At 45.8% G+C, this 14,778-nt stretch overlaps 1 protein-coding gene across 1 annotated transcript in view; it reads right to left on the bottom strand.

The window, feature by feature from the left end:
• Positions 1–1,375: 1,375 nt before the first annotated feature.
• The window catches only part of LOC142582494 (isatin hydrolase-like), a 69,108-nt gene continuing 55,705 nt past the window's right edge, over positions 1,376–14,778 (bottom strand). Inside the window, exons 2-3 of the mRNA XM_075692282.1 lie at positions 11,714–11,967; positions 1,376–3,889 (exon numbers count right to left, since the gene is read on the bottom strand). Of these exons, the coding sequence (XP_075548397.1) occupies positions 3,271–3,889; positions 11,714–11,829 (735 nt within the window). The 5' untranslated portion in view covers positions 11,830–11,967 and the 3' untranslated portion in view covers positions 1,376–3,270. The remainder of the gene's footprint in view (positions 3,890–11,713; positions 11,968–14,778) is intronic.

Raw genomic sequence — 14,778 nt, 5'->3', positions numbered from 1 at the left:
GTTGCTTCGTTCATTACCCTTGATCTGTGTACTAGTTTGTAGCGTTACTCCATTTTTTTAGGAACACCGGCCTCAATGACTGATTTTAGTACTGCTGTGCGTCCTGCTGTGTGCACGCTCATTCTCTCGCTTTATTGCTTCTTTCTTCCACGTTTCCTTTACTAATAGCGCAGCGTAGTGAACCGGATGCTCGTCTGATTGACCTCTTTGCCTTCTTTGCTTTCTCTCTCTCTCTCTTGTAGCGCTCTGCCGTCTCTCCCTAACAAGGCCTTAAAAACGAGGCAGTATAACGCCTCAAAAATGAATTTTCCCCAAATCACGACGCAGGCAGAATGATACCTTCAGTCCGAGCCATGTTGCTGTTGATGATGATAATAATAACTATAATGATTATGCCGATGAAGAAGAAGCTACAGTGTATTTAAAGTGTACAGAGCAAGATATGGGGCAGAGAACTTGGCTATACTGGCGCACTTAAAACTTTTATTCAGAAGGTGTTAAAAAACAAACAAAAATGCCACCCTCTAGAGTAATTACTGTTTGACGATGCCCAATGGAGCACGACTAGATGGAAGGAGGAGGGGGCTGTGTAGTTCTCTTTAGTGTTCCACGCACATTACTTGTCTTTTGATGGTTCATCACTCTGTCATATGCATTAAGTCACGAAGAAGAAACATGCGGTAAGATTATCAACTGAGAGGTGCCTGTATTGTCTTTTTATTTTACCCAACGGATATTTCAACACAAAACAAATGATTAAAAATCACATGCAGTCGCGGCTCTCGTTGTTTCCTCGCTTGTTCTTTTTCATCTAACGAACATTCGAAGTCAAAGCACCTTAAGAACATATTAAGTGTTGGTTGAGGAGATATTGGCAGGCTAGCTGGTTTGTGGTTATTGTTCTAAAAGCACCGTGCTCGTGGACACATGGAGGAACACTAAAAACAAGACAAACACGAGCGCTCGGGTTTGTCTGGTTTTGTGTCCACAAGTGCGCTGCTTTTAGAACAATAAGTGCTGGCAACTACATTTGTGGCAGCGACTGCTTGTTGAGGATACTCGCAATGTTCGAAGGAGCATGTTCATTCTCGCGACCGAGTAGGTTCACCGTTGCTTAGGCACCAACGCAGGGAGCAGTAACTCTTTGGGACTCTAAGCGTATACTATATCATAGGGAAGTAGAGTAACAGAGTTAAATATAGGACCATCAGTTAATGCTGTAAAAGTACAAGTGCAATTACTGTTCACAAACTCACGGCTCTCATGATGGTTGATGTCGAGCGCAGAGAAGTCTCTGTGCACTGTCCCATTCTTACGCTGGGATACTGTTTTTGATTAATTAAGTTTTAGCTTTATTTTGCCGTAATCTTTGGCGGTAGAACAATGCTCAGTAATCTTTTGCCACTCATTTACCTAGATGACTTGCCTGTAATAACACTGCGACGTTTAGTTGTCGACTGTGAAACATCTATCGTGAAAGGGAAGAGTCGTCAGCAGAAGCGCTTAATGAGAATTGGCCTTTATTTACAAACAACCGAAGCACAGAACAGTTGAATTGTGTTTGCTTCGCAAATAACCTGATGCTGCATTTAGGACGTGAACACATGTGCAGTCACGTATAAACCACTGTGCGTGACATTACCAGCAACATCGCACACAGCAACTGTAATAGTATAAGACATAGTTAGAAAGTGCGAAAACACGCACCACATTACGAAAATAAAGAAACAAACCAACGCCTTGTCGCTTGTCCGTCCGTTTCATTTTTTTTTGTCATGTATCTGTGTTTTCGTGCTTTCTTGTAATGTCAAGTATGTAGCAACTTGGCCCACAGGAATTCCTTTCAAATGTTAAGATCATTTATGGTGCGAGTGTGGAGTGGCATATGTCATCGGGAAGTTACTGCACTATTTTCAGGTTAACCACTGTGATCGCTATACCTCAGCGCCAAACTCGTGATAAATTCCTGAGAAAAAAATGCAAATGGCGTGAGATAAAAAAAAATGTATGTGAATAGAGATGCAGTCTTGTTTTTAGTGGTCAAAACGATCACATTTGCAGTATTTTACGTGGGCTACACCTGAAAGCACAAGCCTGATAGCGAGATTTTCATTGTAATGTTGGGCGAGCAATTTCCGGTGAAGTAGTCTCTTGAAATGAACTGCTTGTTGCTTTTGAGTGAAATAAATAGCGAAATAATATGACTTCGGACAAAACATAATTAGAAATATGTTCAATATGGTTGTCATTAGATGCGTCAGGCTTCTGTGCCGTCCTTTGAATTAGGTGGCTTGCACTACTAAAAACGCATACACTTGAAAGACACCCGATGATGTCGTTTTCGTCGCATGAACATCAAACCTCGGCACCGTAAGTGGTGGCCATACTTTCCAGGAAAATGCATGGTATATAGTACAAGCGATGTAACTCACCACGTGGTCACAGCTATGGCAAATCGCAGGCCAATATAAAGCCTAGTTAATGGTAGGAAGCTTCTCACTTTACGTGACTTCATCGAAGGCAAACATTGGAGTACATTCAGAAGCAAGAACAAGTCACAACTGAGGATGAAAGGGAATTCGAAAGCGTTGCGCCAAAATGTTATGAGCGAGCCAAGCTACTTTCTTTTAGCGGATCATACTGTAGCATTAAAAAATTTCGGTCGCCAAAATAATCGTTTACAGCGTCACCTTCGTTTTACACAGACACCATAAAACACCTGCGCAGTGCGTTTCTTTCTTTCAGAGCACAATACGTGCAGTGTTACTGAAATATTTCCACGCCTTAAAACAAAAAGACCGAAGAAAAGGTGTATAACCTACCGTAAACAATGGGGTTTTGAGAAAATGCCCAGCTGGTAATCTTAATGTTTTTAAATTCCAGCTTTATATAAGGCAACGCTATGTAGGTTGGCTCACAACGCCTAGCTCTATGCGAGCCAGTGCTGGGTGGTTTGACTCATACAGAACAGTTCCGTACCAACAAGTCCATAATGATGAAATTGGGGCTAGTTGTCTCATGCGCCTAAAGCACGTGCCAGTCTTACTATGAAAACGCTACCATATTTTATCTCCTCCATTTGAAGGCTTCGCCGAGTGTTGCGAATGGAAAGCTTGCAACGGCGTGCGGACGCGACCACACCGATTCTGGAAAATTAACGCGGGCAATCGTGGCAGGCCTTGACACTCCAGGCTTGCCACTTCGTTTTGGCCTCAAGTGCATTTTAGCGCCGCAACTGGCTGAAAGAAATGTCACACACCCGCTTAAGATTCAAGGTACCACGGCTAATATTCGAACGGGAGCGGCTCCGGCTCCTCGTATCTTCATGGGAAAGACGAACAGCGTCGACCCGACGGACGGCAGTTCCTGGAGGTTGGCCACATTCACGAGCCCGTAGATGTTGGCCGCGAGCAAGATGTGCTGCGCTCCGAGATCCTTGGAGGGACCGTAGTCCAGGGACGGGGCGTCGATGCCCACGCCGTACACTTTCCGCTTGGACACTAGCCACGTGGCCGTGTCCGGGTGGACGCCCGGGTGGTGCGGCCTCGTGTCGAACGGCAGGTAGGACAACGTCCCGTTGCCAGCCGCCGCCGGGTGTCCGTGGTACTTGTACCAGGAGGGCCAGTACCGGGACCAGCCCGTGCGCACGAAGAGCACGCATCCCTGAGGAAGCCGTCCGTGGATGTCCTCCCAGCGCATGACGTCCGTTATGCGCAGCCGGTAATCGCGGCTGCGCAAAACGTGAATGGCGATGTCGATGACCGCGCCGGGCACCACGAGCCGGTTGAGCGGCAGGTCGGTCACGGACCAGCGGCCCTTGAGCAGATGCCGGGGCGCGATCACGTGCGTGCCACCTTGCGTCGATGAGCACAAGTTTTCCTCCTGGTACCTGAAGGAAAGGCGAGAAGAAAGAAGAACGTAAAATTAAAAACAAAGGCAAAGTGCGGGTGCACGTTTCTGCCAAAGAAGTTCAGTTCCGATACAGCGCGCATGGAGGACCAGCTTCTGCGAGATAATGGCGTTACTTTTTCCTTTATGTCCTTTTGTTGCCGCTGCGTTTTCCCCCCTTTTGAGGTGCTTGGATGAAAAGTAGCACACGCAGATTGTGTTACGGTAATGGGCAAACACTCTACGCTGTCAACAACCTCAAGTGCGATAACTGCTCGCGCGGCCTGCGTGTTGCCGACTGTTTAATATGCGTTAGTCCTAGTCGCACTTAGGGACTTCTAATGCTGTGAATTGAGCTATTACGTACTTAGAGCTGTGGAACGCGCCCTAGGTGTTATCCATCAATGGACACAATCCAATATCATCGCGCGTTGTCACACTAACTGAGGCATCCAGTATTGAGAAAGCAGTCCAAACCTATTCAGCAGTGAAAAACAGTTAATCATGCATATAGCAAATCGCTTTGGTCAATTCATTTCTAGCTTTCGTTGGCTTCAAGCTGGTTCCTTTCCTTCTTTTTTCTTTCTAGGCAGTCAATTTATTCTAGAGCTTTCGTATTTTTTTTTATACAGTGACATCTTCGTATAACATTATTGCTTTTTCCGCTTCATGTCCTGTACTTATGGATCAATGTATTGCTTTTCTTTTACGTCGCCTCTATTAAATAACTTCATTAACCATTACTGCTAACACGTGAATAGGAGACTCTGTCACCATTATAGGTGTCTAAATCTCTTCCCTTTATTTTTCGTCATATAATAATTAATGAAAATGTTGCCTTAAAGACATCTGGCAGGGATCCCCCTAAATTATTTTCCCTTATGCCGGTGCAGACAGAACATGAAAAGAAGTGAAAGTTGAAAGCTGCCCGGAAATGTCCTAGCTGCGACCACGTTCATTTCACTACTCATTCGAAGCCCGCGCGGACATTAGTTTAATGCACTTGAAGTAAAATTAATACGGGGAAGTCAACCAGAAGCATGTGCACAACTTTTGCGCAGAGATGTCTAAGGCGTCCCATATTCATGTGCTTTGTTTCCAGCCCACATCATGCGTCGTCTGCTACTGCCTCAAGACAAAAGGTCACGAGTGCAATTACGAACGTGCTATGCGTTCTGACCTCCAGGCTGTTTTTCTCGTTTAGACCCCCCCCCCCCCCCCCATCACAGGACAGCTTTCTCCTCTACTTGTTGCGCTGAGCGCCTTGTGCTCTAGTTCGGTGCACCGCTGCAACTCCTGAGAGCCTGACGGGGTGTGTCTATGCGTCTATCGTCACGCAAGCTTTACCATGCCGTATACGTCACGTAAAGCTGTCGACCATTTTCTCAAACCAAAGATCAGAAAACCAATAGCGCTAAACTTTTTCTTCGTAGCGGCAACATAGGCAGAAAGGCACGCCGTCCATGACTAAGCACACGGCCAAGCTACTGTACGCTATCCTTTTTATTAAACGAGACACAGCTGTAGCCCTTGCAGTTCTGCGTGTAATTAGTGAGACGGCGAAATGCGGTGATATAGGTGCAGCGGCATTTGCCTTGGGGGAAAGCCCTTCGGAGGTTGCGCCGAATGAGCCACCTTTAATTCCCACCATAGCAGTATGCACGCTACACCCCCCCCCCCCCGCCCACCCACCCCCCTCTCCTCTTCTACCACCGACTTTCGGAGCTCCCGTAACACACGCCCCGGGTTACGTGACCTGTCAGCTGTGCAATCACTGTTATTCGCTCCCTCAAGGACAGACATAGCCGTGCGCTAGTGAGCGCGCGCGTATGTGCACGTGTGAATGCGTGCGAGAGTCCCGCATTTTCAGAAATGGGAGCGTGGTAATACAAGAAAATTGATCGCGTCTTTCCTCCTAGGCGCTCGCGCCGTAAAACGGAAGTATGAGGGAAAAAAATGAGTTATTGTGTTATTTTCACCGGATTATTTCTTGTCGGCAAAAAACTCTCCCTCTTCCTTTTCCTGTCTCTCGCTAACTCTTTACCCCAGTTGAGGAGTAGGAAGCCAGAGACAAGACTTTAAGGCCGATATCTCGATCCTTTCCTATCATTAAGCGTGTCCATCTCTTTGGCAAATGCACTGAAGTAACCTGGCGAACAGTATTCAAAGGGAGAAAATAACAGAGACAAGACACATCCTTTGTCACGTCGACAGTACCATTGTCTACGCGCTATTTTCGCCGTGTTGGCACTAATAACTGAAGTCATTAATTAATAAAGAGGTACATTCCTTCTTCGCGTTCTCGTACACTGAATTCAAGTGTCGATTAGGCGCTAAAATTATAACCAAGCACTGACTGACCTGGACGCTCGCAGAACAGCCATTAGATTGGAAATGAACTGCTTTCTTTTTGTACACACAGTGAGACCTCCGCTCGACTGCTTCTATTATAGATTCCTTTTCTTATATTTATATTATAATGGGTGTTTTTCTTTCTTTTCTTGAGCTGCGCTAAATTTTTAAATATTCCTTGTGGCAGATAGAACAATTCTAACCTTTGATCTAAGTTACTCAATGAGGCGGCCATTGCTTGTGCAAGAAATCAAAAGGCTTAATTGAATAATTATCCCAATGATGATAATTAACTTATCGACTAATTAACTTACGGCACATATTTAAATCTATACAAATTGTAGCTAATGAGTATGTATCTTGGAACGAATTCTCAGAATTACGCCAGGTTCAATATATATATATATATATATATATTTTATATTGTGTGTCCGAGGAAATGTATTGGCGTTCCAGTTACTTTTGTACTTCAATGCATAAAACAGTGTTTTCTCAAAAAAGCAAGTGGAACAACAGTACATTTTTACCGCAAACCTGACGGCGCATATCTCGAAACCGGTGCCATCCTCAGGATTCATTCTAAGTCGAAATACCTTGCAATCTCCCGAACTACAATTCGTAGATTCAAATATGTGCCGTAAGGTAACTAAGTTAAAATTTAATTATCGTAATTAAGTCAATTATTCAATTAAGCATATTGTTTTCTCGTGGAAGTAGCGGCCACTCATGGAGTAATGTAGAACAAGGGCTAGAATTGCGATATTTGCCCCAGGCAATCTAAAAAAAATTGCTGTGGCTAAAAAAATTTAAACAATGAAAGCTATGCGCAGGAAATGCATGTGGTGATAAAAGTGCTCACTGGTGATAAAAGTGCTCTCGCATAAATTTCGACTGATGCCTCCCGAATTAAGTGAATGAAAAATTATATGAGCCAGGCACTGCGTGGAATGCCGGTGAGCGCAACAATGGACAATTCCTACACTGCCACCTCCACGAGGCAGCACGATCGCCAATGGTTATTGTTGAACGCTAAAGCCACCAGCGCCTTGGCCTGAAGATCGCGTGCCTCAGTGGCGAGGCCGGTTAAGTGCTCCAGTGCAAGCTATCTAATTGATGATGCTGTTGGCCCTATTCGGATGACACGGCCGCATGAACAACAATATATGACGCAGTGCACCTTTCTCACCCGGGATAAAAGTGAAAGGGAAAACTCGAGCGTGTATTCACGTCCCATGTCGTTGCGGGTTTCAACGTGCACCGCTCGTAGCTCCTTTGTTGCTCACTTGTAAACCTGCACCACGCCTGGCTTGAGAACCGTGCCCGCAGGCTTCATTCACGCCTACGGGCAGGTCGCGGTTAATTGCCTGGTTCCAGGAATGCGCCGTGTCGCGGCCCCCTAATGTTCGCCGCTGCTTTTGTGGCACCGTTTATCGGCTTCCTTTGAACGAAGGCCCGTTGATCGTGGCGCAAGTGTGTTCCGCTTTTGAGGCTCTTTTGAAGGGTTGCGTACCACAGCTCTGCAGGATTGGCTTCACGCGTGCTACAACTATATACCTATACAGAGTGCGTCAGAAAAACGCGTCCTTATCGCCTTACTAATATGAAAGGATGACATAATTAAGCAATCTTATCTGGTTTCTTTGTCAAGCTGATGCTAAACGTATAGCATACTCGTGGATGTGACTAAACAAAATTCTCTTGTGGCTCCTGGGCGCGCAGCGCGAATGGGAAGTGTTTAGTGTAGTGGCTTCACACGGTTTGCACAAGAACTGCGGCAACCTTCAATAGGCGGCGCCGAGCTCGCCTTGGCGGCGCATTCTACAGAACTATAGACGCGCGCTTTGTGACGGATAGTTTTGTTTAGGAACACTTTGTAGCAGTTCACCCGCATGGTATACGGAGTCTGCGATGTGGAATGCGGTAGATTATACTGCGTTGCATATTTTTTTCCTTCAAGGCTCGCAGCTCTACTCAAAGCGAGCAAGCGCTTCCAAGCCATGACTCTGCAGAATCTAAAACACAAACGCAAGTGATCCGAATTGCTTATTCGATTTGGTTGATCGCTCTCTGTCAGAACCTATTTCTGGCACAGGGAACGTACCGAAAGAGAGGTCGGTTGTTCGGAGCAACATACCAATGGTCTGCTATATTGAACGTAGTGGTGGGGAAACGAGAGACATAGAAACGCTCACTATAGGCAATGGTGCTCACGATGATGACGTATATGATGACGGTGATCCGTTTAATAAACGCCATCGAGCGCGCGCATCGCATCGATATGACTGCGGTACACGCGCTGGAGAAGTGCGTGGTTTCGAGCTTACTCGCGCGTTCGAAATGTTGAAGCCTCCCTGGCTTTTCAAGCCGTGGCGTTGCGGAGAACAAGAATGGGCGGTTGTTCCTTTTGGCCCAGCTATAGACACTGCCTTGACCTCGTCCAGCTTTCACACTTTCCCCCCGTCGTGCCTTCCTCTCTTTCCCTTCCTCCTCGCCGCATAGCTGATTCCCGCTTTTCGTTCTCGCAGATCATGGCTGCACGTTTCCAGCAGTGTCCGAAGCCTTCTCTTTTGTTTCGCTCTCGCGTCGTCGGTCTCGATGCGCACGCGGAGCATCGTGGCAGGATTCAGACTGCGAAACGACCACGCCGTTCCGCTCGATGACTCCAGGAAACCGGCGTTTAACTTTCCACGGGCGGCCGGGTAGTTTGAAAGGAAAATTGTATATACACACTTTTTTTTTTTGTTCTATGAAAAGAAAAAAAAAGAACGTAAAGAGCCCCGATCGCACAGCGTGAGTTCTTATACGCAGTTTGGTGAAGCGAAGTTTCCAAAAGCTCTACGGATGGTATCCAGCTGTTTTCGACGCGTCCGCCCGAGGAGTGCTGGCCTCTAAGCGTGACCCACTGAACCTCCCTCTTACCAGACTTTCGTCTCAGCGGGGAAGTTTCCTCAACACTACGTTAGTCTTTCTTTTTTTTTCTTTCAGGTTCTACATCGGTAGAGACCACCCTCCCCCCTCCCTTCTGCAGACTACAGAAAGAACAATTGCGATGAAAGCGACCTTTTTTTTAAAAAAAAAAACTTGTTTAAACGCTACTAGTCCACAAGATAACATCATGCCGATCAAGGCAATAAACGAGATAAGCAACCGCTTCTACCGACTCGAAACGGCGCAGCGCAGTGCGGACGGATAAAGACGGAAGTTGGCAAACGCCGTATCTCCCATTATATACGGCCTAGAAAACTAGGCGTGAAGACGAGAGTGTATAGGAAGCGTTACTCCGACTTCAAATAGGAGATATCTTTTTGAGGAAAGTGAAAAGCGTTTTGCAGGTCTCGTCGTCTTCCGAAAATATAGGAGCGCGGAGCTTCCTACAGGGCGCTAAACTGGAGCTGACTTAAAGGTCACAGGGGAAAAATAAAGTAAGAGAAAACCAAAACTGAACGTCTCATCTCGCTACACTACAGACTGCGATCTCCCGGAACACTCGGCAGACTTTCTTTTCCTCGGACGACAGAAATACGCTACTTCGTCCGTCTCGTGGAAGTTGGTTCACACGCGTCTTTCCTGCGTTCGGTGATATAGGCGCGCGCACTTAACTCGCGCTTGCGAGGAAGCTCAGTCTTCAGTACGAGATATCCTTCCGAAGTGCCCGGATGAACGTGCGCTGAGCAGCCGACATAAGAACGACGTCAGCGAGGCGATATATATATATATATATATATATATATATATATATATATATATATATATATATATATATACACGACGTGTTTATAGACGACAGACGATATATGTTTCTGATGAAGGTCGGACCCCGGCCGAAACGTCAATAAACCGCTTCATACGCGCGTCTACTTCACTGTGAATATTTACCCGGACCCAGAACTGCTTTTTTTCTTATATATATATATATATATATATATATATATATATATATATATATATATATATATATATATATATATATATATATATATATATATATACTTTCAGACTTTACTGATAGCATGCACGGGGGATACGCACATCGTCTAGGCATTTATCCTCTTCTAGTGGCTTGTCGCAGGCCGGATTCAGTACTCATACGTAATTATAACCTTTGGTAATAAACTAGTGAATTGGATTTTTGGGGTGTTACGTGTCACAACCACGATTCGATTATGAGGCACGCCGCAGTGGGGGACTCCGGAATAATTCTGGCCACCAGGGGATGTTTAACATGCCCCCAATGCGCAGGACCGCAGGCGTTCTTGCATTTCGCCCCCATCGAAATGCGGCAGCCGCAGGCGGGATTCGATCCAGCGACCTCGTCCTTAGCAGCACAACACCATAGCCGCGAAGCCACCGCGGCGGATAATGCAATAGCGGCTACACTAAATATTTCCTGTTGAATAACATACAGAGGCGGCATTTGCACTCAGTGCAAGGTGTGTTAGAGTGAGCGATGGGGATGCGTCACTAAAAGGGCAACGAACAGAGCGAAGGAAGGAACGAAGCTTCTTAAGACAAACGCAGCATTAACTAACGACCAGTCGTTGTAAAACAGACAGTGAAACAGACAGTAAAACAAACAGTTGTAAAACAGACAGTAAAATCTATGCTATACATGTCACCGTGATATTACTGATATTGTTTTCTTAGCACTCTGTATGCTTACATCGGGTGTTCCAGAGAATGAGACACAGTTGTTTAAATTGTTAGGTCAAATCTCACACCCTACCAAACTGAACCTTCTTGGACTCTGATGTTTACGGATGTCTACAAAGGCATAAAACATCAAAGTAACCAAACGAAATAAATACCGCAGTAGGATAAACCAGGATTAGCATGTCAGGCGAACAGCCAGGCTAACATCTGCAGCACATCATTAAAGCTTGTTTCTCTCTCTCTCTCTCTCCCAGTAAAATAAAAAGTTCTTTTTATTGGCGTTTGCGAATATTGTGTCGTCGTGAAATTGCGTGATAAGTCCCTAATTAACTTTTGAACCATAGGAAAGCTCATTTATTAACTATTTAGTGATCACTTTTGCGAACACTTACAACTATGGAATTGAAGTAAGTCAGTGTTCAAAGCTTGCTACTTATCCCGCGATTCAAAATAACATCGAGATATTCGTCCGCTATCCAGTGGCAAAATTAATTGACATTTCAAAAAAATATCGGCCCTAGTTTGCCGACAGATATCTTGAAGCTACTGTGAGTCTCGGAATAAGTAGCGCGCACTGACTTGCTTCAATGACCGTTTCAATTACTATTAAAGCGAAGCTTTCTTTGCCTACCATCCCGTGGTTTTGCCTGGGTCGGAAGGGGCATAAAGGCCTGCCTACTCTTCGGGAAGGAGTCGATAGAAAGATTGAAATTGAAGATAGGAAGAGGGCAAGTAAATTAAAAAAAAGGAACGTTAATGAATTCGTTGAAACACTGTATATATGCACCACCGCCGTTGTCGCCAGCGCCTGCGTACTCTTTACCGGACTCCGTGCTTGGTCTTTCGGTAGCGGACATCCAGCGAGAAGTTTGCCGCCGGGGACGGGTAGGCGGTGTTCTTGTCGAACACGTATGACAGGTCGACCAGCTTTGGCCCCATGGAGCGGCTCGGTTGGCACGCCGCCTGTCGCACGGCGAGCGCGCACGCGGCCAGCACGAGCAAGGGACACGCAGCCGCCGCCGACACGTTCGTCCGCGACCGCCGGTGCCGTGGGAGCGCGCCGACTAGGAGCCGGCACTGCAGGAGGACCGAGAAAACAACCAAGGATGGAGACGTCAGATTGAGCAGCGACGCGGGTCTCGATTGTTATGTCACAGCACTTCCCACAAGTCACGAACATGGGACGAGTTTTTTCTTCTTTATTTATATCATTATTATTATTATTGTGTGCGTGCGCGCGCGTGCAGGTGGATTGGCTGCCGTAGTGCGCTCTTGCCGTGTTCTTGGACCTAGCTATACTACATAGTCGGAGAGCGAGCGGGCTGGCCAGGTGCAGTAAGGAGTTGCATACGGATTTCCTTCGACACGCGCGTGCTGTATTGAACTTCGGGCATAGCGGTATGCGCGCTTGAATCACTATGAGAAGTGAGAAAGCCCTGACACCTATTAGACGCGTATATGTAGGCAGCGGCACTGATTGTGACAATAGTTGCTTTAGATGCCTGATGGTCGCCGACTAAACAGAGCGTGAGAAAACATATTTCTGAGCAAGCAACAAAAGATTTCGAATGTCACCGGAGTACACACACACACACAAAAAAAAAAATGAAGCCTCTAAGTGCCCGCAGAAGCTGGCATTATACAAAACAATGCCGGATTGACTATATCGTCAGGTGTATGGGTACGCAGTGAACGCGCGACTCGCACTCAACCAAACTGAACTTTCTGAGACCCCTTTGCTGTTTGCTGATGTTTACAAAACCATAAAAGATGAAGATAACCAAACGAAAGAAATAGCCCAATTTTCTCACAGTCAGGGCCGGCAGCCTCGAATAGGGAGATCCCTAAACGATGCTGTGTATACCATGTGAGCTGTTCACACTACAGCAGCTTCTCACCTAATTTTCGGGCAGGCAGCTTTTACGTGCTCCCGTGTACGGCGCACTGCCCTTCGGAAGATTAGTAGATGCAGTCTTTCACATGGCTTAACTCCATGTCTGTGACTGGAAATTAAGCTTAGTATACTTGCTTAAAGCCGCGTACGCATTCAGCATAGACGTGGTTCGACGCTCCATCCAAGGACTATAATAATAATAATAATAATAATAATAATAATAATAATAATAATAATAATAATAATAATAATAATAATAATAATAATAATAATAATAATAATAATAATAATAATAACAGCAATATGCCCCCCGTTCATACCTTCCTTTTGTAGATAGTCCTGTAAAGATCAATGTTTTGTTGCACTTTTTGAATTTCGTTCATCCAATAGAAGGCGACCACACCCGTTCCGGCACTCACTTCTTCATCCATAGTGAATACGTTGCTCTTTCCTAAACAATGACGTTCACAAATGCCCACGCGTTTCGCACAGAGGCGGCCAACACCGCAGCCCTGTGGCTATTTTGGCGTCAAGCAAACTACCACTCACACCCTATGTCACTTCCAGCAGTACTGTAAGTAGGGATGCTCATTCTCCGCTGTGTTTAACTACATTTCAAAATCAAATGAACTTGCAAGATATTCATACAACTGCGATTTGCTGGCCAATTAAAGCACATAGTGCTTGTCCGCCGGCCAGACAGCATGGTTTAACGAAACTACAGATTAACTCGTATGAATAGATATACCTTTACAATATACAACAGGTACGCTGATATATCGAAATTCTTCAAAACACATATCCGTAAATAAGAAAACAAAGATCAGATATGGTTGCAGCGCCCGCAGATAATAGGCCGCAGCATTGTACAAACTATATACAATATTCATAGGCATAAATAATAACACACGATTGCTCGTAAACTACAATTTCTTGTCAATAACTAAAAGGAGAAAACGTTTAAAAAAGAAGAGAATTCGAGTAACGTAGTAACAGCCATTGCAATGGAACCAATCATCACATCAAAAGGCCGTGCAAGCATTATTGCGCTTTCTGCAATTCATCGGCCAGTATGTACAGAGAGAGAGAGAGAGAGAGAGAGAGAGAAAGGCAAAAGTAAAGACAGGGAAGTTAACCAGATTTTATCTCCGCTTCGCTATAATGTACCGGGGGAGGGTAAAGGGATGCGATAGGTGAGAGTGAGGAAAAGAATAGGAAGAAAAACCGCACACACAATACAGAACTGTTTCTGCGGGCACAGTTACGCAGGCTGCGAAGGCGTTCCTAGTGTTACACAGTGTCAACGTCCCATCCTACGTCCCACAGTGTACAGTCACAATTTGTCACAAAGTCCGGTGTCCTTTAAATAACGCAGCAGCGCCTTCACAGCGGCTCGCGCTGGTGTTCGCCTCGGCCAGTTTCCAAGGATGTTGGTTTCCGTTATTGGGCGCTTGTCCAGTTGGTCTAGCGTGGCTGAGAGGGCTGTTTTTTGCGGGTTGGAACGAGGGCACTCGCAAAGAAGGTGGGCGATTGTTTCGTTGCATGCTCGCAGAAGTCACAAAGTGGGCTGTTGGTCACTTGTGACCACAAAAGTTTACGGACCACAGGATCTCAAAAAACGTTCAATTTCCGATCAGCCTGTAACAGTAGTCAGTAAAACCGAACATCGCAATGTTGTTCACATATACATGGTAGGGGCTGCAATTTCCGATACTAGACTGCGTTGTGAAGCTGCGCAGATATTCAGCTTTGTCTCATATTTCGTGTTCCGCAATATCTTGTGGCCGAGTGTACTTCCATATTGTGAACACCTTCCTGTTCTTTTTTTTTTTTATGAGAAAGCACAAAATGGCTCATTGAGCGAAAAAAAAAACCGGCGTCTCTAGCAGCGAAACGGCACCTATAGATTCCCACTGGCTGCGACGCCACGTCATGGGTGCGTCACGACGCAGCAGAGCGGGTGAAAGCGCACACTTGCTGCTGCGCTGGCGCGG

This window comes from Dermacentor variabilis, chromosome 5 (genome assembly GCF_050947875.1).
Source record: "Dermacentor variabilis isolate Ectoservices chromosome 5, ASM5094787v1, whole genome shotgun sequence".
NCBI classification, from domain to species: Eukaryota; Metazoa; Arthropoda; class Arachnida; order Ixodida; family Ixodidae; genus Dermacentor; species Dermacentor variabilis.
This window is presented reverse-complemented; position numbering and strand designations above follow the sequence as displayed.